Source organism: Drosophila ficusphila, unplaced genomic scaffold, assembly GCF_018152265.1.
Source record: "Drosophila ficusphila isolate 14025-0441.05 unplaced genomic scaffold, ASM1815226v1 contig_791, whole genome shotgun sequence".
In the NCBI taxonomy this organism is placed as follows: Eukaryota; Metazoa; Arthropoda; class Insecta; order Diptera; family Drosophilidae; genus Drosophila; species Drosophila ficusphila.
In genome coordinates this window covers 12,878,207-12,900,035 of record NW_025064737.1, presented here as the reverse complement: position 1 = coordinate 12,900,035, position 21,829 = coordinate 12,878,207, and the positions used below count along the sequence as shown (strand labels likewise).

Sequence of the window (21,829 nt, the reverse complement as noted above, 5' to 3'; positions counted from 1 at the left end):
TTAATTTAAGTTATTCGGTTAACTTTTTGTAAAAAAGAAGAAAGACCTGAAAAAAATTCTCAAGACCTATGCAATCACTTAAATTAAAAGTAAACCACCAACTGCCGGGAATTATCAGTAAACCAACGAAATGAGGTGAGCTATTAGCATAGATATAATAGCTGAATATACGGAATACCGTTCCCCAGTGAAACCAAGAAGCTACTCGATGCATTGCTGTGCGACATTTACGGCAAGCAGGAACAGTTGGCCAAGCGAATGCGACGCTGCTGCAGAAATCCTGTCCTGCGTTGTCGATCCTCGAAGGAGAAGAAGAAAGGACAACTGGCGCAACTAGCAAGCGGTATGGTTGGAAATCGCTCTGCGCTGGAGCGCCTGGATGTGCGCAAGCTGATCGATGTGTGTGCCATCCTCAAAGTGGAGGTTCTGATGCTGGGTTATCTTCTGGAAAGGGTCCTTATAGCCAGGGACCGTTTACAACGACATCAGGAGGTCCTTTGCGAGTTTGTCACTGCTGTGCTCGTAGTCGAAAGCGGTAAGCTTTAAGTTCATAGAAGATTTAAAAATTTTTAAAAACATTTTAAAATTAATTTTAAATTTTCCAAAAAAATGGTTTCCCGAAATTTAAAAAAAACGAGTATGCAACCTTATTGAAGGCCCAAATACCAAATACCTCTTCCTTTGAGATCAAATGTATTTTGGACCATTTTATGCGGGTTTTACCACAAAAAGGGGACAAAACATTTTAAAAAAAATTTCAATCGAGGAAGTATAAATATTTAAGTGGACACAACATTTTTGACAAAAATGTCCTGTTTTTATAAACTTTTTTCGAAGGCATGAATTTTTTTGAGTGCATCAAATGTCAAAGTGTGCGTGTGTGGGAGGGAGGGGTGTGCCCACTGCGCAGGCTCCCCACTGACAGCTGGAGGCTCGGTTCGCCCGTGCCTGAGCCACCGCCGTCAGTCAAGTGCGGAACTCTCAGCTGTGTGGATCGTGAAGTGCGGAATCGGAAAGCCTGAAAAAATCACAAAGCTGAACGCTGAAAAAATCCTCGCAAGCGTCACGCAACGTGCATGTATGTGTGGGCGTGCGTGTGTGTGTATGTGTGTTTGCTTTCATTGAATGAACTTTGTTGTGTCCTGAATGTATGTGTGTGTGTGCAAGAGTTGTGGGCAGGTGAAGCCTATGCGTGTGCGAGTGTGGGTGTGCCCCGAAAGAAGGAGGCTGACTTGATGACGACACAGCGCAGCATTGAGACTGTCTGACGGGCCACACACACTCGCACACCAGCAAGCACACACACACACCCACTAAACTTTGACTTTGTGAGCGTAAGAGTGGCAGTGTATGTGTACGTGTGTGTGGACCAGCGGTTTGAAATAACAAACGTGTGGACTGGCCTCCAGAAGCATTTTTGCCTGTCTTATCTATGTTTTTATATCATCTACGTCTCTCTCTTACTTTCCGTGCTCCCCTCTCTCTTTCTCTATTTTTTCTAAATGTGTGTGTGTTACCCTTGATATTCGTCGACCAAAATACCGATGTTAGCTGGAAAACAAGAGCCATAAAACTAAGCGCGTGCAAAAAGAGTAGCGTGCGATACCATTGCCCTGTATTTATTTATTTATTATTAAACTTATTTAGAGATGGGAAACACACTTTCTAATTGAATTGCAAGCGGTGGCCCAAGAAATAACAGAAGCGTGCGTAATGGAATAATACGATTTTATCGATCCGTTCAGCATAGGAAAATGCAATTAAAAACTGCACTCGCCTAAAAGCATGCAATCGAAAATTTCATTAAAAAGCTAACGCCCGCGTTTAATGCCTTTTCCTGCTTTATTTTCCGGTGGCTCTGGATATTGGTAACAGTAAAATAAGAAAACAAAAACAACAGAAGAACCCCCCGCATTCCTCGACATGTTTTTGATGGCTGCCACACACATGAGGTGCCTCTTTTGGCCCTGGCTGATATGGCCAGCCATTGTCGCTGCCATTGTTGTTCACTGTACGAGTGTGATTCATGTCACGCTCTCACACTCGGCCAGCCAAAAGGCACACGAACTGGCTTTGTTTGGCAAAAAATAGTTGATTGTGGATTGCATAACTACGAAGAATGTCCCACAAAAAAAATGTAATAGTAGGCAGAAGAGTTGAAGGCCGTGCGGCTTTAATCCATATATCTGGGCCAAACCATTCAAATCCATTATGCAGCAGTTGAGCAACTTTGATGAGTGCCAGCCATTTAGCAGGGAAAATTGCAAGTTAACGAGAAAAATATTCCGAAAGTTGAAAGGAACTCTATGTACCAGTCAGTAATTAATAGCCACGACAAAACTAAATATCCATCTCTCTTGGCCTTAGAGCTGTTTTCTTAATTAAATGCCACGTGGCTTCAAGCTCTGTTTACCTTTCCGCCCAAACTCATGAAAGCCCGTCAGAACGTAATGGCCACAATCCTTAGTATTAGGCTTATTAGGCCTGTCAGTGCCAGCTCGTGCAAAATTATACATTTAAATGCCATGAAATTTTAAAAACGAATTCCGGCTCAGAGGTAATTACTTGGCCAGAACAGGGGTTGTAGCAAACGTAACAACGAAAGTAGGTCAAGACAGTGGCCAGTAAGGCGGGGATTCGACGAGTGCACCACAAGTCGTACAACGGCATGGCTACAGTAACAAAAATGTATTACTGATATAACAAGTTAAAGAAAGTTATTACAAAATCATAAATAAATGCAAAACATTTTTTTCACATTTTTCAATTCTAAATTGTTAAGTTGTTCAATGTCAAACCACTCTTTTAAAATGTATATTAACATTTTGATAATTATTGGTTCTGTGCAACATTTTTGTAAGCTGAATAGGATTAAATACTCTTAATGAATACTAATGTGTTCTTTCCGTTTAACAACAGTAACATCTGAAAACTTGAAAAATCCCCTTTTATTTCAAGAAGAACCTTACTAACTTATTCAACCAAATCTTTTGCTATTTTGCAAGTGTAATAATAAGACACTGCTTAGTGTCCGCTTTCCATTTTTTCCCCCAAGTCAGCAGTCACCTGGCCAAGCTTTGGGAACTGGGTCTGCAGTTGCTTAGTTGTCAAGGTTTTCCCTCGTTTTTTTTCTTTTTTTTTTTTGCACTTGCGACGGTGTGTGTGAGTTGAATGTTTTCTGAGCTCTTCTGCAAGGCGAAAAAATAGTTTTCAATGACATTTGAGTCATGGTGAAACTGAAATGTGTGTGTGTATGTGGTTTTGTTCAAGTGCCAGTCTACAGTCTTCGCCAAATTATATAACTTCAGCATGCCACCAATATCTATGCAAATAGCTCTACAGCCCAATACGTATTTATAGTTGTGCATGCCTATGTGTAAGTGTCTCTATGTGTATTTAAGTAAATCTTGTGTAAATAATACAATAGGCCACAGCAACAACAACTACAACCACAGCTACTACTACAACAACTAGTACAACTACAACAACAAGAACAACAAGTACAACGTAAAGCAAAAATGTAAAACCATAAATAGAGAATCCCCAAACAACAATAAACTGCAAACGAACTGCAGCAGCAGCAACAACAAAGAGCCGCTGCGAGCAGTGGCAAAAATCATAGCATACCGTCAGGCGCACGTTAACTTAACATGGGTAACTATGCCAAGTCGCACACACTCTAACAGCCAACCTATCATTTCTCTCTTTCTCTGTCTCTGTGTGTGTCTATGTACATATATTAACACATCTCTCAAGTCAATTAACTGTCGATCGATGTCTTTTACCTTGTGTTCTTTATAGCGCGCCTCAAAGCGAAAACAAACGATTTGCTTTGCCTTCGATCTTTTGCTCGTTTCGAAACAAAGACTTAACTCTTGCTCTCTCTATCTCTCTCTTTTTTTACATTATTTGTTTAACAACGTTTTGATACCAACAAAATAACAACGAAAAGGTAATTTATGCAAAAGAAGTTCAAAGCAGAAGCTACTGCATATATCATACAATATTCGTTGAGCACACACTTTCGCTGGGGTGGACCTCTTAACTTTGTAAAACAAATTAAAAACATCTGAAGTTCTTTGTAACTTGTAAGAAGCTTAAACTTGTAACAAGCCTTTGACTTTTCAACTTTCTGTTAACTTTCAATGGTCAGCAGATAGCATGGTGATAAAGAAAAACAAATTAATCATACGACCTGTGTTCCAATTAAATAACCAAATATAAAAGGCAATTGATAAGAATTTAAAACAAAGTGGTTTTTAAAATGACGGCTTACATAATTGGAATTGTCAAGAACTAAATTTTAAATCAATTTCTCCCTGTTTTTAACAACAATGTTATAATAAACAAGGCACGGAGCAATAATGAATACTAAATCGAATAAATGACTAAAATATAATTGTTCATCTGAGGTCCGCTCTAAGGCACACATACAAACACTTCGCATACTCTTGCACAACCACACAGTCGAGGCATACGTACATACATACATACATACGTGCTTACATATTACTCATGCTAAGCGCGCACAATTCTAATTTTGGCGGCCGCTTGTAATTAACATTTGCATTTTCCTAGGGCAAGGGCTTTTCCCCCCTTCGCTGGCATAAATTTCCATTATTTAGCCATGTCGCTCTTTTGGAGGCGTTCGACCCCATTTAACCCATTTATCCTTCCCCGGGCCATGCAAATTATGTATTTCAATTTTTGCTCTGTATTGTATTATTTTTCCGTTCCTGTGTAAAACATTTAAACTTTTCGATAATCGCTGTTTTATGACCCAGTACACCAACACCAACATCCATACATACATACATCTGTTGCATGTTGGCCCAGTTGTTGCTGTTGTCCTTCCTGGTTTTCCCACCTATTTCAACAATCATTTCACGCTCTGATGATTTTGCTAAACACACGCGTCTGCTGCTTGCTTTAACTCGTCTGCGTGTACGTGTTTGCCGTGTTTCCTGTTTTGGTTTATGGGTTCTGGTTTTTTTCCCTTTCTCGTTCTCTTTCAATTTCACCAACACCTCTTACATTTCGCCATCAAATTGTAATTACTGCGTCGCAGTTTATTTTACACTGGCTGAGCGGTTTATTTATGACGCCCGTCGCGTTTATGGCAATGCAAAGTGACACGAGCTGCTGTGTGGGCGGCTGGAAGGTTGAAGGGTTCTAGGACTTTGGACATGTGCACACACGTGTGCCAATTTCGAGAGGATCTGGAAATCCGAGCTCAAGTTAAGCGGCTGATAACGCAATATTTCTATCCGATGTGTCGGAAAAATGTGATAAATTGTGTAGTATACTTGTATACATTTAATCGAATTAAAAATCAACAAGAAAAACTTCGGATAGATACAACAAAAAGCTTTACAAAACAAAAAAAAACTGTATAAACATTTCGCCTTGTAAAATTCCATGCTTATTAGGTATCAAAAACATTTTCTCAAAAGTTTTAAAGTAAAGCCAAGGACGAACTCGGCTGTCACGAGCACAGATCCTTTATCAAACTTGTGTAGCTTCAAAAGCAGATGGAAAAATTGAGTAGAAAATACAAAAATAAAACCCTGGACACATTGTTCACTTAAGTTTTGAGAGCCGGGCTTATTGAAATTGACAGGCATTTACAGTCCTCCTGATGCAAATTGATTGGCTTTGCTTTGGCAAGACTTCGAGAAGACCCACGTGGCGTATGAGTAATGCTTTCGTCGGGTAATTCGCAAAATTTAATCAAAGTTAAATACAGGACATCTCGTCTCGAGATTGCGAAAACTGCAACAGCAGCAACAATAGCAAGTGTTCCTCGGGGAGCCATTATGTAAGCCATCAGAAGCAGCATTTATCCTTCGCAATTTTGCCTTATTTTCCTGTTTTCTTTTTACCCCTCGGCTTCCCTCGCCTTCGTTTGCATAATCATCAGCTGAAGTGCTTTTGTCTGGGACCGCGTGATAAAAGGGAATTGCAATCGCTAAGCCGATAATCATTGGGGTTAAGCATTGCAATAGTTTAATGAACCAGCGAGGATTAAATTTATCATCTAGATGGCCGTTGACTGGGGAATTCATTAGGAGCCTCACGCCCGAATTGACACTAATGGCTCAGAACGTGCCTGCGCATCCGCCAGTCCGCAAGTCCACAAGTCTCTGGCCAACTGCATAGGAGATTGGGCCAGAAGAAAGTGGCCACCGACACAGACACGGACTCTGCACTCTGAGGAGTGACCCCCTCTTTTGGGGTCATGCAATCCCGGGGGATAAATGCGGTTTAAGTACACAGCTTTGGCGGCTTTCACACAGCAGCTGAATGGGGACATGGGCATTACATAAAGTAAAGTAAATCTCTTTTGAACTGCTCAAAAGGTGGCCGAATTTAAGTTACGTCTTACCGCCGCGTACTAAAAATGTTTTAGGGCTGTACGCGGTTACAGCTTCACTGAGATAAAATACTTCAGAACCTTCTGCTTAGACTTCAAATATTAAATTCAAATTAAAAAGTTTTTAATGTAAAGATGACGCTTCATACATTTTTTATAATTTTTTGCTGGCTTGATCTACGATAGCTTGAACTTAAACTTCTAATATTTTTTCGTTTTCTTATTATCTTAATGTACTTTTTTTGTAGCTTAAACATTGCAACACAAGCAATTCATTTTTTCCATAACCTTGATCACATTTCTTCATTCTTTATTTAAGACATGTTTTCTTGTTTTCTTTGTGACCACCATTACCGTAAACTTGTGCTGCTCTCTCATATTTTGTTCACCTATATATAAATAGCCGTCAGGAGGCATATTCTTTCGGCTCATTAAACCAACTGTCATGCCTTGCGTGTTTTTATGGCCGAGTACACAAAGCAAACACACGAGCACTCCAACCCAACACAAAAAAAAGGCATAACGCACGTGATGCTGGCCAAAGTTTAGATTTGGTCAAGGCCCAAAAATGTGGGCTAACAATCGAGGCCTTGACACGCACGAGAACTAGACAAACACTCGCAGAATATCCATGTCCTTCGGCAGGCGCATTTAAAATAATTACACTCACTTGCATGCGATAGAGAAATGCTCCCCATTGTCGTTCGCACATAAATCTCTCATGAAAAATGCACTGGAAGTACTGACAAATATGAGCCCCCCGTGGCGGTCAGCTTATCCTCCGGCCATAAAGAATGTTTTTACGTCCGGCGCCTAATTGGTGCGAAGTCAGGAGAAGCCCATTACATAAGAGTCGGCGCAATTAGTATTTCATTAGTCTGAAGAGAGAGGCTTGAAGGCCGCGCTCCTTCCTCCAGGATATTCTCCAATTTGCGGAGGGTAAACAAAACGATGTTTGCCTAGCTTTAACTGTGGACAACAGCCATTTCCATCTGCCTCTTCATTATACAAATGCCCATCTTCGAAGAAGTAAACACTTTGGGCATTCCATACATACGTGAGTGAGCTCGTGTGTGTGAATTTGCATAAGCATGTAAATAAGCGATGGAAGGCAAAGGAAAATTCTCAGTAATCATGACGCCAAATACGGTTTAGATTGGCTAACTTAAACAGCCTCTAATCAAAATATAATATTAAGCCAACGAATCCAAGCCAAATGTTTAAAAAGATTGCTCTATTGTAAAGAAAGTTTTTATCAACAGAAAGTTTGACAAGGTATCTTAACCCTACATAAGTTGAAGTTTAATTTACTGAAGTACAACTGTAAATGTAATCCAAAGAATCTTTTGAGTGAGTGAATAATTTTTGCAAACAATTTTAGTGCCTACTTTGAGGCTCCATATTAATGGATTCTCCGAATACTTAAATGTCTGCCTCCAACGCAAACAATTGCACCAATTTCCTCGGGAATTCTTCAAAACGGAAATTTTATTCCCACACATTCCATTCCCTTTTTATGCCCAAGCACAAGCTTCAGTGGAGCCCGAGAAAAATCAGATTTTAGCTTTTAAATTTGACTCACGTTTCGCTTGAACAGCATCTGCTCGATAAGCTCGAAACACGCAAGGGAAGTAAAAAATAAAACGGAAATCAAATTATCAGCCATAAAGTGCGATTCTATATAGCTCGAAACAGAAGCATTGAGATTCAAAGCGATGAAAAATGAAGCAAAAGAATATATATCCCTTCGTGGGAAAAACTTAAACCTAAGCCAATCTTCGGAAAGCTGAACGCAATCTGAATTTATGTTGCCATCATAAAGCCAGGCCAAGACGTCATATTTTTTATTAACTTGACCTTCGGTGCTGAGTGTGTGTTGGTTAGTGAGGATGAAGAGGGGGAAGGGGGAGGGGGAAGGGGAAGGGGGAAGATTGAAGGGCAGGGAATGCCTGTCGGCAGATGTCTGCAGTCTAAATGGCGATAAAGTTGAGCTAGGAGGATGTTGTGCTCATGTCAGGGTGTCAACATCGCACAGAGGATCTCGCCAGCTAACTATGTTTTACTTGGAATGCCAGGACCCACATCGCCATTGCCATCGCCTGCACATCCTTACCCGCATCTCGCTTGTCAACTGAAATAAATGTCATGGTCAATTTAACACAAAGACAAACACCCACTCGTGGTTCGCTGTGTGTGTGCGTGTGTGGTTGTGTGTGTTTGTTGGCCGCTTTTCAATGGAGTGTTTTTCTGTTGTTTCGGCTTGGCTTTGGTTTTCGTTTTTTTTTTTTTGTCGCTTTCACTGACATCTTTCCTCACAAGGACGTGCCACAAATCGCAACTTACCACCAACGATTGCATGCCGCATTTTGGTCGCTCTCAAGTTAGTTCGTCCATCGACATCTCGCAATTCGCAATTCGCAACTCGCAACATTTGGATCAGAGCACTTGATTGATTAAGTGTCTTAGCTATACCAATATTTGAATATAAATATACATATATATATATATCTTTTGTATTCTTTCTTCTTCTCTCTTTTGCGCGCTCTTAAAAACGTAAATTGTGCCAACTACAAACTCTGTATATCTCTATTATATAATCGAATATCGAATATCTCTATATATGTAAAGTTTGCATACTGCACGGATATTGTAAGTGCTAAAGGATCCGGCAGCCAAGAGCCAGCGAATCCTATTTGAATAGACAACCATTTAATCCGCTCGCCGACCGAAAGTATGCTATATAAGATTTTTGCTTGACTTTTGCAGACGATGCACAGCCTAAAATGCGTTTTAGCCTCTCACCACCGCCGCAGAAAGCCATTAGCAGTTCCCGCCTAACCTCACCCACCAGCACCACCACCGCCGCCACCACCAACAGCAAAGTCAGCAGCAGCAACACCACCACAGCCCTCGGAACCGCCAGCTGCAACAATAGAAGCCCCGGCTGCACCACCACCACCATGCTGGCCCGCAATGGCGGAGGCCACGGGACCAGCCCCACCGCCTCCGCATCCTTCGGCCAGGCCCCCTCAGCCCCCTCTGCCGCCGTCGACGATGAGGCCACCTCGGATTACAATCAGTGGCTGCACGCGATGAAGCTGGTGGCCCGCCTGCCCGGAGGCACTCCGCCCGAGTTCCGACGCAAGGTGAGATTACTCCGGGCTTTGTGCTCTCGATTCGCCCACCTAAGGCCACAGGATACGGGGAAATATATCCACTATATTTACCATTAATTATTTAAAGCTTTGTAGCTAAATCAATTGTCCGCCAAGCAAAGAAGAAATGAATTCGAAATAATAGTTTTTAATTAAAACCATTAAGATTAAAGTGAGAATAATAAGTGAGTTCAGAGTAAATAAATACTCTGAAACTCTTTAAATACTCATAAATTTGAAGAAGTATCATTTATAGTAAACTCTTCAATATAATTGGGACACTCAGAAATAATTGGTCTTCATCTAATGAGGATTCACCTTCTACTTCAACCACTTAGCCTTATTTTTTAAGTGCTGGAACGCACTTCCATGTTCCTTGAGTCAATAACCCTTTCATTCGGTTAATTACCTTCCGTAGTTGTGGCTCTCGCTGGCGGACAAGTACCTCAAGTCGAAGAACGTGGATTGGGCGCAGCAGCGGGAGAAGTGCTTCTGCGAGGAGTGGCGCGAGGACGACGAGGAGCTGGGAATCCAAATCGTAAAGGTGAGCGCCAGTCACGGCCAAGCCGAAGCTCTATTTGCCCCCGCAGGGAATCATGAATGTCTCGCCCCCGTTTAGGATCTGCATCGCACTGGCTCCAATCTGTGCACCGGCCCCGCGGGCTCCATTAACCAGGCCAAGTTGAAGCGCATCCTGCTCGGCTATGCGCGCTACAACCCCGAGGTGGGCTATTGCCAGGTGAGTGCTCCTCAAAGGAACTTCTGTCTGCCGTTGCACTTGAGTAAGTTAACAAGCAAAAAAACAACGCACACCCCCTTCAGGGCTTCAACATGCTGGGCGCCCTCATCCTGCAGGTGATGGACAAGGAGGAGGAGGAGTCCATGAAGGTCATGATCTATCTGGTGGAGGGCGTCCTGCCCACGGGCTACTTCTACGGATCGATGGGCGGCCTGCAGGCGGACATGGGTGTCTTCCGGGAACTGATGCAGACCAGATTGCCTCGCCTGGCGAAGCACCTGCAGCGGTTGCAGGGACCCGTGGAGAACGCCTTCGAACCGCCGCTGACCAACGTCTTCACCATGCAGTGGTTCCTCACCATGTTCTGCACCTGCCTGCCCATGTCCTGCGTCCTGCGCGTCTGGGATCTGGTGCTCATCGAGGGCAGCGACGTCCTGCTGCGTACGGCTCTAGTCCTCTGGAGTTTGCTAGAAGAGTAAGTTCAGAATAAAAATAAATAAGCCACTACAAAATTATTATTTAAGACTACATATTTAATAATATATTTAAAAATTTAATTTCAATCAATTAATTTAAAATTTATCATAGGCCAAATGAAATCAGACGCATACAGCTTTTTCAGGTTTAGGTTAAAGTTTATATACATTTATTAAGTTATCAGTAGAAGACAATTGAAATTTTTTTAAGATTAAATACGTTTTATAACGTAATGAATTATGGGCAATTGTCAGCAAACCCTATTTTGGAAAATTGGAAAGGTGTTATATGATCTCACTAAAATTTCGTATTTCGAATAGCGAAAAGTTTGCTTGTGGAAACATACAATTTCAATTATCTTCGATTCCCCGACGAGATTTTACTGAGTGCAGAGCAAAGAAATGGGAAGCAATTTGAAATTGGTAGCAATTGAGCTTAATTTCGGTATTTTTTTAATTATAATTGAATGCGAAAGACGATTATGTCAATGTGCATCCACTTGTGTGCAAAGTGTTTGGGTTGCTTTTCGGTGGGTGGTTGGTTGGTTGGCCCCACAATAGCCGCAGTGTTACTCGTGAATTTGTGTCAAGGCTGCTGGAATTTTGGCAAGAGTTTTTCTTGCTTGCCAAATGCAATTTAGCAATTCCACTTGGTCTTTACCCACCAGGAATTTCATGTTCAGACGTTGTGGAACTTTTTATGGTTCTGTGGAAAACAAGTTTTGCAAATATCAACAACAAAAAACGGAAGCGAACGACATTGAACCAAGCGGAGTGTTAACTAGAAATGGTTTTAGGGGAGGTCAAGGTTAAAAATTGACTGGGGAAATTCAAAGGATAAACTTTGAGGAAGTTTTTTCATTTTAAAAGTTAAAACTTTTTAGGACTACGATTTGATTGCCTGCATTTTATTAACTTTTGTGTTGGTGGAAGGAAATAATTTTACTAAATATAATCCTTTTATTTTTTCAGACGTGTGCTAAGTGTTCGATCTGCTGATGAGTTCTATGGCAAGATGGGTTCCTACTCCAGTGAGCTGCTTAATGGACACCTAGTTGACTCCAATGGACTTATAGAGCGGGTGGTAAAACTAGGACCCATTGCGGATCTACGACAGCTAAGGGATAAGCACCTCTACAATATTGCTCCTTTGCGTCACAAACAGGGATTGCAGTGAGTAGTTATAAAATTCAATTAAATATATGATATAATATCCCCCCTTTTTTAAAGGCTCTACTACGACGAGGAGGACACCCATTCGGATGAGGAGCGCATTGCGGTGGCCACCGTTTTTGGATTGAATTGGGGCAGACGTGGATCTGTGGGTCCGACGGCGGCGGTGGGAAAACAGCAGGTGGAGCAGAAGGATCGTTTGGCACTGGATATATCCCTGCTGAAGAAGCAGTATGATCGGTTGAGGGAACGCCAGAAGCAGGCTCATGTCATCCTAACCACTGCTTGTTCCACGGCAGCTCGTCAAGGATCGAGTCCTGCGAGCAGTTCGCAATCCTCGGTGCCAGTTAATCAACTTCTACTCGGTCGTCCTGCCATCGTTACCAATAAGGGAAAACGAGTTGGAGCACCCTTGGGTGCTATTCCTCCTGCTAGAAAGCCATCTCTTCCTGCAGTTTTGCACACAAAACCAGCAAATGAAAAGCAACTGCGAAGAGGGGAAACTCTTCTCTGGAGGGACACCGATCCCAGCCGAAGACGTCGGGATAGTTTGACCTGGAAGGAGATCAAGGCGGATCGAGCTGCCATGATGCGCGAAGGTGTTGATGTGACCTCCATGAAGACCCAAAAGCTGCGCACTCGTTTTGGCAAAGTGATAGCTCCTCGTACAGCGAGGATAGCGATGGGGATCAGGATGTTGAAGCAGGAGGCGGATCTAGCACGGACACCAGTCTCTGCGATGATGATGATCCAAAGTCCTTGGAAAAGAGTCCCAAGCACAAGGCGAAACTTGCTCGAAAACTCAAGGAGCAAAAGCAGTTGAGTGGATCCAGGGATACTAGTTTGGAACGACAGAGACCCAAATCCTGGGCACCAAGTACCCACGAAATACCCTTTATGCTGATGGGAACCGATAGTGGTGATGAGAAGGAGCCAGCGGTTAAGGAGGAACCTGATACTGGAGATCTGGCAGAAGATAGTGCCACGGAAAGCGGTCGTTTTGGTTTCGAAAAGGATTTAGATTTGGTTAGCTATAAGCTAGAGCCACTTAAACTCCCAAGTGATACCGAATTTCCTGACCTGACTCCTGTAAGTCCTCTAGTTACTCCAAGAGAAAAAAGCGAAGCTGAAGAAGATTTAATAGAAGAGCCGAAACCTTTCGATGTCAGTGATAATGGGGTCACCAATCAGTATTTCGAGAGAGTTAATAGTGTGGAGCGACCCAATCGATTGGAGTTATCCTACTCCCTAAACGAAGAAGAAACCGACACTAATGCTATTTACCTAGAAGAAAGGGAAAAAGTTGATGGTCACAGTGGAGATCAGGAGTATAAATCTTTGCCCCCACTTTTCGCAAGAGAGGAGGATGATAGTGTACAGTTGGAAGGTAAAGTGCCTCAGATTCGGGACGACAACATTCCTGGTGAAAACAAGGACGACTACAAGGAACTGTTAAGCATGACGATAGAGGAAAATAAAGGCTATAAGCCACCACCCCCCACAGCCAGTAGTTTGAGTAACGCCAGTCGAAAGAGAAGAGATCCGCGAAGAAAAACTCTTACCCGCTCATCAACAATCGAAATCGAGGAACGATATCAGGCTCTGGAGCGAAGGATTAGCCAGGATCAACCGAATGCAGATAGGCAATCCAAGTATATTCCAAGTACTGCTGCTCTAGAGGAAAGATTTAATACGCTCGAAAAACAATTAAGTGCCGAAAAGCAACGGAAGGAACTGAGCGACATGGAAACTGATCAACCAGCTAAATCCGATCGAATTCCCTCCACTGCAGATCTCGAAACCCGCTTTAATTCGTTGACCAAACAAATGAGTTCCAGTGAATCCAGTTCAAAAGCTCCAATTGATCTTAAAGACGAGGAACCGCCGGGTGGCAGCAGTTCCAAGGAGCAAAAGGATAGCGAGAAAACCAGCAAGCTGCACAAATCCGAGGAGATTGAATCTAAAACCAAAGAAACTACTGAGAAAACCGAAACCAGCGATTCGAAAGAAAAAGAAAGCGAGGAAAAGGAAGCCGAGCAGCCACGCCTTAAGAAACTTCCATCAACTGCGGAGCTTGAAGATCGTTTTAATGCCTTGGAACGCAAGATGAGTGTTCAGAAGAGCAGTCCATCCAAAACCAAGAAGGAACCCCCTGATGAAGAGCCATCGAGTCAGGAAACCAAGACTGCAAAAGAGCCAGAAGAGTCCGAAAAGCCTAAGGATAGCCAGTCAAAAGATTCTTCAGTTACTGATCTGAAAAAACCTGAAACTAAGGAAAGTCCTGTATCACCAAAGAAAAACCAAGAAAAGGAAAAAGACTCAAAAACAATCGAGTCACCGAAGATTGAAGAAAAACCAGTTAAAGAGAGTGTGAAGTCAGCAGACAACATCCAAAAACTAGAGAAATCACCAACAAATAATAAACAACAAAGCATAAAGAAATCCGATTCGGAAAAAGATGGCCAAATAAAAGAAACGGATTTAGATAAAGTTGAAGCTTCCAAGAAGACGGTTTCCGAAACTGAGAAAACGAAACAGGAAAAAAGTGATGAAACCGGAACTAAATCAAAAGCCGAAGAGGTAAAATCCATAAAAAGAACAGCTGCAGAATCTAAAAATTCAGCAAAAAAATCTGATTCTGATGCCCAACCAACCACAAAAGAATCAGAGTCTGCAAGGACCCCAAAAAAATCACCGCCTTCCACAGAGGAACTGGAAAAGCGTTTCAATGCCCTGGAAAAACAGATGAGCACTACCAATTTGGAGACAACCAAAGAGGCTGAGCAAACAAAATCATCAACTAAAAATCAAAAAGATCCAGAAGAAAAACTACAAAAGTCTATGAAATCTTTCGATGACAAGATCAAAGAGGTAAACACAGCAATAGAAAAAGAACAAAATAAGGTTGAGAAGGAAGAAGCTCAGGTTAAGGTGAAAGTTACAGAAAAGAAATCTCCCCAAAAAAAGTTGAAGAATCCGAAAGAGCAGAAGAAGGTCACACAAAGGGCAAAAACCAAAGAAGAGCTTCCGAACCACCTTCCACTGAGGATCTGGAAAAGCGCTATGAAACCTTAAAGCGTCGCATGAGTAGCAAAAATCATTTCAGCGAAACAGTTGACGAAGCTCTCGAAAGGATTCAACAAGAGGTGATTTCGGAGGAGGAAAAGAAACCACCTCCATCGACGGAGGATCTGGAGAGTCGCTTTGAGGCACTGCATGGTGGTGAGAGGAAGAACCAACCGAAGCACGTGGACGTGGCCATCGAAGCACATATTCCGGATCCTCCGCCACCGCCTCCGCCACCGAAGGACCGTCCCGTCCTGGCCGAACCCGTTCTCCACCAGCAGCAGGCTCTGATCGAGGAGCTGCAGAGCAAGATGCGTGGCCAGTCACCCGGCGAGGAGAACCTCAAGCCCAGCGAGATGAACCCGCAGAGGAAACAGAGGCAGCTCCTCCAGCGACCCACAACGATGGGCGATGAGACCTCGGAAGCACCTGCAAACACGGCTTACTACAGAGCGGCAAACCATGAACCCTTTCAGCAGCGCATGGTGCGTCGGTTCTCTGATTTACCCTCCCGGGCCGATCTGGAGAACCGATTGCAGTTCCTGGAGAGGCAACTCTACAAGAAGTTCTACAAGCAGCGCTGTGCAAGTGATTCCGAAGTTGCATCGAAAGTCAAACTCCTGCCGCCCGACGAGCAGCCCAGCACATCCCGTCAGGCGTCGAAGGCCTTGGAGGCCGAGGGTCAGCTGGAGAAACGTGTCCTGGCGCTGGAAAAGCAGCTGAGCGAGAATAGCCTCAAGCTACTGGAGGCCATGAGGGAACGCCAGAGGGCAGCAGCTCCCCAAAGCGATGATAGTGGTTCTCCGAGGCGATTGAGCACCGAAACTATCGACGCCACTGGCAAGGAACTGGTTAGATACACCCAAAACATCGGTGAGCTGGAGGAGGTGGATGCCCACAAGCCCATCAACATCAGCATCAACATCAAAATGCTGCTCAACAAGGAGGGTGAGCCCAAACAGCCGAAAGGTGACCCCAAACCCACAACCGAAGATCTAACTCGTCGGTTGGAGCAATTGGAGCAGCAACTGCTGGAGGAGCGGGCCAAAAATGGCTCTATTCCTCATGAAAGTGAAGTTCTTGAGAAAAAACTAGAAAAATCAGAGGAAAGTGATGACTGCAAAAAGCAGGAAAAGAACTGCCACAATCAGCATGTGAAAACCGATGAGAAATTAGAAAAGCCTGCCGAGGAAAAAATTAAACCAGAGACGGCAAAGGAAACCAAAACCCTGGAAAACGAAGAAAAAGCTCAGGCTCGAGCTAAAGAGGTGGTTACAGAAAAGTCCGAGAAAACCAAAGCCGAAGAGAAAGTGGTATTTGCTGAAAAACCAGCCGAGGAGAAAGCTGTTGTAAAGCCCAAGTTTCCTGTTAAAGAAAAATCAGACGCTTTTAAAGATGAAGCCCCGAAAAAAACTGAAGCAATAAAAACTGAAGTTAAAAAAGAACCATCCTCTCAAACAAAATCCCAACTTGCTAAAAAGGAAGAAGCCCTAACAAAAAAACAAAAAGAACTAGAACCTTCCTCTCAAGAAAAACCTGTCAATCAAAAGGAACTTCAGCCCGAGTCCAAGAACGCTCCTTCCACAAATAAAAAGGAAACCACAAATGCTGAAACAATCAAATCAAAGGAAACCTCTTCAGCGGAAGTCACCACTAGCAAAGAATCAGCCAAACAACTGCCAGAAAATAAAGAAACTAGCAAAGACTCCAAATCGAAAGAACTGCCCGATAAAATGGTGATTAATGCCACCGATTTGGGACCAGTGGACCCGAATAGCAAAACTGTGGTTTTGCTAATGGACAACGAACCGAGAGCTTCGAAGGTTAGGAGGCTGACTAGAGCTAATACCGAGGAACTGGAGGATCTTTTCCAGGCGCTGGAGAAACAACTCAACGACCGTAACCTTATAAAATCCGAGGATGGTCGACTGATTCGAGTGGAAACCAAACCAAGTGCCGAGCAAGTTGAGCAGGCTCAGGCTATTTGTGATCTCACCAAGGAAATCGAAGATTTTACGACCGCCAAACCTGAGGAAAAAGAAAAAGCAAAGGAGGAAATAAAAGAGGTAAAACCAGAGCCTGAAGAACCCGAAGAAGATTACGATTGGGGACCCAACACGGTAAAACACCACCTGAAACGCAAAACCGTCTATCTTCCCTCCACCAAAGAGTTGGAATCTCGTTTCCGCTCTTTGGAACGCCAAATCAAATTGCTAGAGGATGTGGAAAAGATTGATGTGGAGCAGCGATTGAATGAGATTGAAAGAAAAATCAAACTGCAGTACTCACTTTCCCACGAAAAGGATTTGAACAAGTACTTGGAGCTGTGCGAAGGCAAAGGTCTGGATGATGAGGAAATATTGCCAGTGGAAACTCCTACAAAGGTAGAAGAAACTACTTCGGTTAGAGATCGCTCTCGAAGTCCTGGACGTAAGGTGGCCACCAAATCCCCTTATACTTCTCCGTCGCGGAAGGTTGCTACCAAATCTCCTTATACTTCTCCTTCGAGAAAGGATGCCACCAGATCGCCCTACAGTTCTCCCTCGAGGAAGTCGACCAAGTCACCTTATACATCGCCTTCCAGAAATCGACAGCGATCACCTTCTCCAACTCGCTCACCCGAAAGAAAATCCAAGCGAAGTCCCTACACTTCACCAGCTCGTCGTAAGCCACATCCCAATGATCTTCCCATCTCCGATGATCTGGAATACAAATATCGAGTACTCGATTTGGTAAGATCCAAGTCCAAGGAGAACCTTGCTAAGCGAATGAACGACCCAAACAGAAAGCCAGCCATTCATCCTCTCGAAATGATACTAAGCCCAAGTCCGGATGCGGATGCAATCCCCACAACAGGAGAACTGGAGCACAGGATACGAGTTCTGGATGGAAAGCTCAAGTCACCAGCTAAAACTCGATCTAAATCTCGCTCCCGATCGCCGACCATCGAAGATATAAAGCGTCAGAAGATGCGGGATGAGCAGAAGCCAAGGACTCCTGTGCACAATCTGGAGAGGATTGTCAGTTCTCTCGATCGCCCGGAACCACCCACTGCCGAGGAGCTCGAGGAGCGCATCCGCATCCTGGAGCAGGAACACAAGTTCGACTTCAAAACCCAGAAGGACTACAAGGCATTCAATCAAAAGCTCAGGGACGTCATCTCCCCTTCGCTCTCCTTCGAGGAATTCCGGGCAGCCAAGTCCAGGGAGCAGAGTCCCCGCCGCCATGGAGCCACAACGCCCAAGTCTGCCCTGCGTCGCGACGATTTCGATGAGGCGTACTCGAGTGGCGCCACCACCACCACCACCCACTACCGCCCCACCAGCCCCAAGGTGATCCGCTTTCGGGACGAGGACCTGGACGACGAGGACCAGTTCGAGGAGGCTCCCCGCCCGAAGTCGCGGCACAACAGCGATCGAATGGTGGGCACCACTCATGAAGTTTTGGACTGTTTAGCGGAGAACACTAAAATTCTTCAACGTATTCTTAAGAAGACTCTTGCAGATCAGCCGTCGGCCACTCGCAGCTACGCCAGCAGCTCGGAGGGTCTGGACGCCTTGGGAAGTCGTCTAATGAGGGTAAGCTAAAAATATATTAAATAAACAGAAATAAAATACTAATGATCAACAACTAATTTAATAATAAGAGTGGTTTTTAAAAGATTAAACCGAGAGAAATCCGTTAAATCTCTGTCAAATTGGGCAAATGCCTTTGATTGATTTTAGTTTGGTATTTTTCAAACCTACCTATTTAAAATATTTAAAACTGTGTTTTGAATTTTAACCAGGCAAAGATAAAGATTGTGAAATATGTAGCTTAATCTTCATTACGTATAAGTGATAAGCATTGCAGACTAATCATAAATATTTAAAAAAAAATATATTTTACTTTTAAGGAGACCTCTCCGATCACCCGAACTGGAACCCACACTGGAGTGCCGCTGCGAACAGGGGAGAACATCAACGACCGGCTGAGTTCGATCAAGAACTCGATCAAGTCCATCGACAGCCTGTGCGAGGAGAAGCCCTACCAGAAGGAGAAGTGCCAGCGGTACATCGACTCGCTCTTCTCGGACTCCCTGCACTTTGCCAGCAAGAAGAGCTCCCTGGAGGACCTCAGCCTGAGCAGGAGCCTGAGTCGCAGCGAGAGTCGGGGAAGGAGCATCCACCGATCCGGGGACTATGCGCCCTCCATCAGGATCACCTCGGAGCACCGATCCCTGGGCTCGGCGGAGTCGCGGAGGAGTCCGCTGGGCAACCGCGATACGAGTCCCCTGCACCACCGATCCACCAGGGAGGTGAGCAGGGAGCTGTCGCCGCGGAGGAGGCGACTCGAGGAGGAGGACGAGGAGCGTAAGGATCGGGAGAGCAGTAGGGTAAGACGTGATAACTTGTTGCCAAATTATTTTGCCGATAATCGTAGCGAACTAAGTAGCGGGAGTAGTTTAACCGGGTTTAACCACAAAGTAGATAGACAACTAGAAGAGACGTGCGCCAAGTATGCGGACGATGCCCGACGCTCGGCCTGTCGCACACCGCTGAGCCACCCGTACGAGTCCCGCTCGTCAGCCACGACAGCCACACGACCCAGCCAAAACAGCCTCAGCCACAGCTACACAGCCACAGATCCTGTCCAGATCCAGGCAGCCGCGGGATCCGGTTCCACCACCGATTTGTTCCCCCGGCCAGTGTCTCCCTATCGCCAGCCCTACGATCCCTATAACCGAACCCCCGGACAGGGTGGCACGCCCCCTATCAGCCCGCCAAGCTGGAGATCCGACACACCACCGTCACCTCGACCTTCTACGATCGCTTCCTCACCGAGAAGCAAATCGAGCGGCAGACCCACTCCCGTCCGCCAAGCCGTTCGCCGGTGGTTTCGCCCTCGGTACCGGCGAAGAGCTATGGGGACTTGTGCAGCACCACCACCACCTCAGCCACATCGAGCACCACCGCTTTTGGCACCGCCGCCACCACCTCCTCCTCCTCCTCCTCATTCATGTCGAGCAGTTATGCCGGCACCTCGTTCTCACTGCCCTCGAGCAGTAACTACTCCTATTTGAACCCGGCTACGGGTGCTTCACCCCGAGCAAGTTGCTCAGATCTTCGCTTCACGGCAACCACCACAGCCATTACCTCCTCCACAGCCACCACCACCTCCACCACAACCACCACATCATCCTATGTGCCCTACAATTTCAGCAGCTCGTTCACCTCTCGATTGGGCGAACCCATTACCACTTGTCCGGCGAGTGGAGTGACCACCACCACCACCAGTTCGCTCACCCATTCCACAGGGGTCTACAATCCCATGATGTCGTTCACTCTGAGGGAACCGCTGGCCAGCAGTTCCCTGGGTTCCAGCTCAAGTGCCTCCACATTGCTACCTTTTCAGTTCAACAGAACTTTCACTTCCAACTTTGACAAGGAGCATAACAATAAGTAAGGAAGTGGAGGGGGAAGTCACATCAATCGTTAACCAAAGGTTGTCCATAAACATTAAAACAGACCCCTTAACAAAACAAACAATTAAACTACAGTACTCGAACAAATCAAGCTCAAAACTAATCATACTGAGAGAAAAATCAGTCTAAAAACAAAGTCTATTAGAATTTAAGAGCGATAGTGGAAATTTTAATTTATTAAGATTACTCTTAAAGAATAAAAGATCTAAATTACATGTTGAACCTAATGTTCAGAATTAATCAGCCCTAAATTAATAATTATTAAATTATGAATTATAACTAAACTTAATGTATTATATTCCCTTAAAAAATATTTTCTTGGTTTTAGATCGATTTTTATCTCAGTAAACCTAACACTTGCTAAGCAATATAAATATAGAAAATATTATAAACAGTTTTAGGCAAAAGTAAACCCAACTACAAACTATAAAATTATGTATCTCTATGAATATATATACAAACCTTGCAAATCGGATATTTACTCTTCAAGCAACTATGCACCAAACCATTTTGGCTTCTTGCAACTTACCTCATCTACATTTACAGCACCAGCAACTCAACTGATCATAACTTAGCAAAGATTTTTATACAACATATATATCTACGTATATACAAAGAGTATAGCTATTGAAACTGTAACCAAGTGCGAAGAGGGCAAATGTTATTCCATCTTTTTTCAGCGTTAACTAAAGTTTAGCTCTAATTCCTTTAACCAAAACACTCAATTAAACTTAAACTTTTCCTTAATATTAACTAATCAATTTACACAGATACCCGAAAAAAAAACAAAACAAACACGTTGAAGCGGTGTAAATCTCTCAGTGCATTTTTGGGCCGAGTTAGTCGAGGTTGCTAAACTTAATGATTAATCAAATTACGTTAACTGACTGACACGAGCCGTAAAATTAGTTTACCAACATTGTTAAATATACACGCAGCCATATATATGTACCTATACCAATTGAACGATATATTATATAGGTATTGTATTTAATTACATACCGATTGCAGTTGTTGAATTTCAATTATGCAAAAGACACGATAAAGATAACGAATAAGCAAGTAAACCCGAATGCAAATGGCTATAGAAACAATTATCACTCGCGGCAAAGGAGCCGAAAGTTAATCAAAACGATTAGGAAACTTTTGTGACGAGTATTTCGATACGAAATCGGCAAGAACCCAAGAAATTACCAATGGCAATTGTTAAGTAGGCAAAAGACGAAAACGGCTTCAGTTTATATACGCATAAATTTAATATTGATTAATGTTCTTGTGAATTTTGTTCCCCTCGTTTTGTTGTGATGCTTTTCATGTTATTAATACCACTTTTGTAAACCATTTTTGTTGTTGTTTGTAGTTTCTCTAAGAAAAACCACAAAC

General features: G+C 43.7%; 1 protein-coding gene across 1 annotated transcript; it reads left to right on the top strand.

Moving 5' to 3' along the window:
* Window positions 1-22: 22 nt before the first annotated feature.
* Window positions 23-21,445, top strand: LOC108087181. The gene is given in 13 exon segments (XM_017184434.2): window positions 23-135; window positions 189-535; window positions 9,140-9,519; window positions 9,947-10,072; window positions 10,148-10,267; window positions 10,351-10,742; window positions 11,716-11,916; window positions 11,974-12,566; window positions 12,569-14,881; window positions 14,884-18,404; window positions 18,474-18,560; window positions 18,878-19,730; window positions 19,733-21,445. Coding segments are annotated over 13 exon segments (9,633 nt in total). The 5' UTR covers window positions 23-130; the 3' UTR covers window positions 20,428-21,445.
* The last annotated feature ends 384 nt before the right edge of the window (window positions 21,446-21,829 follow it).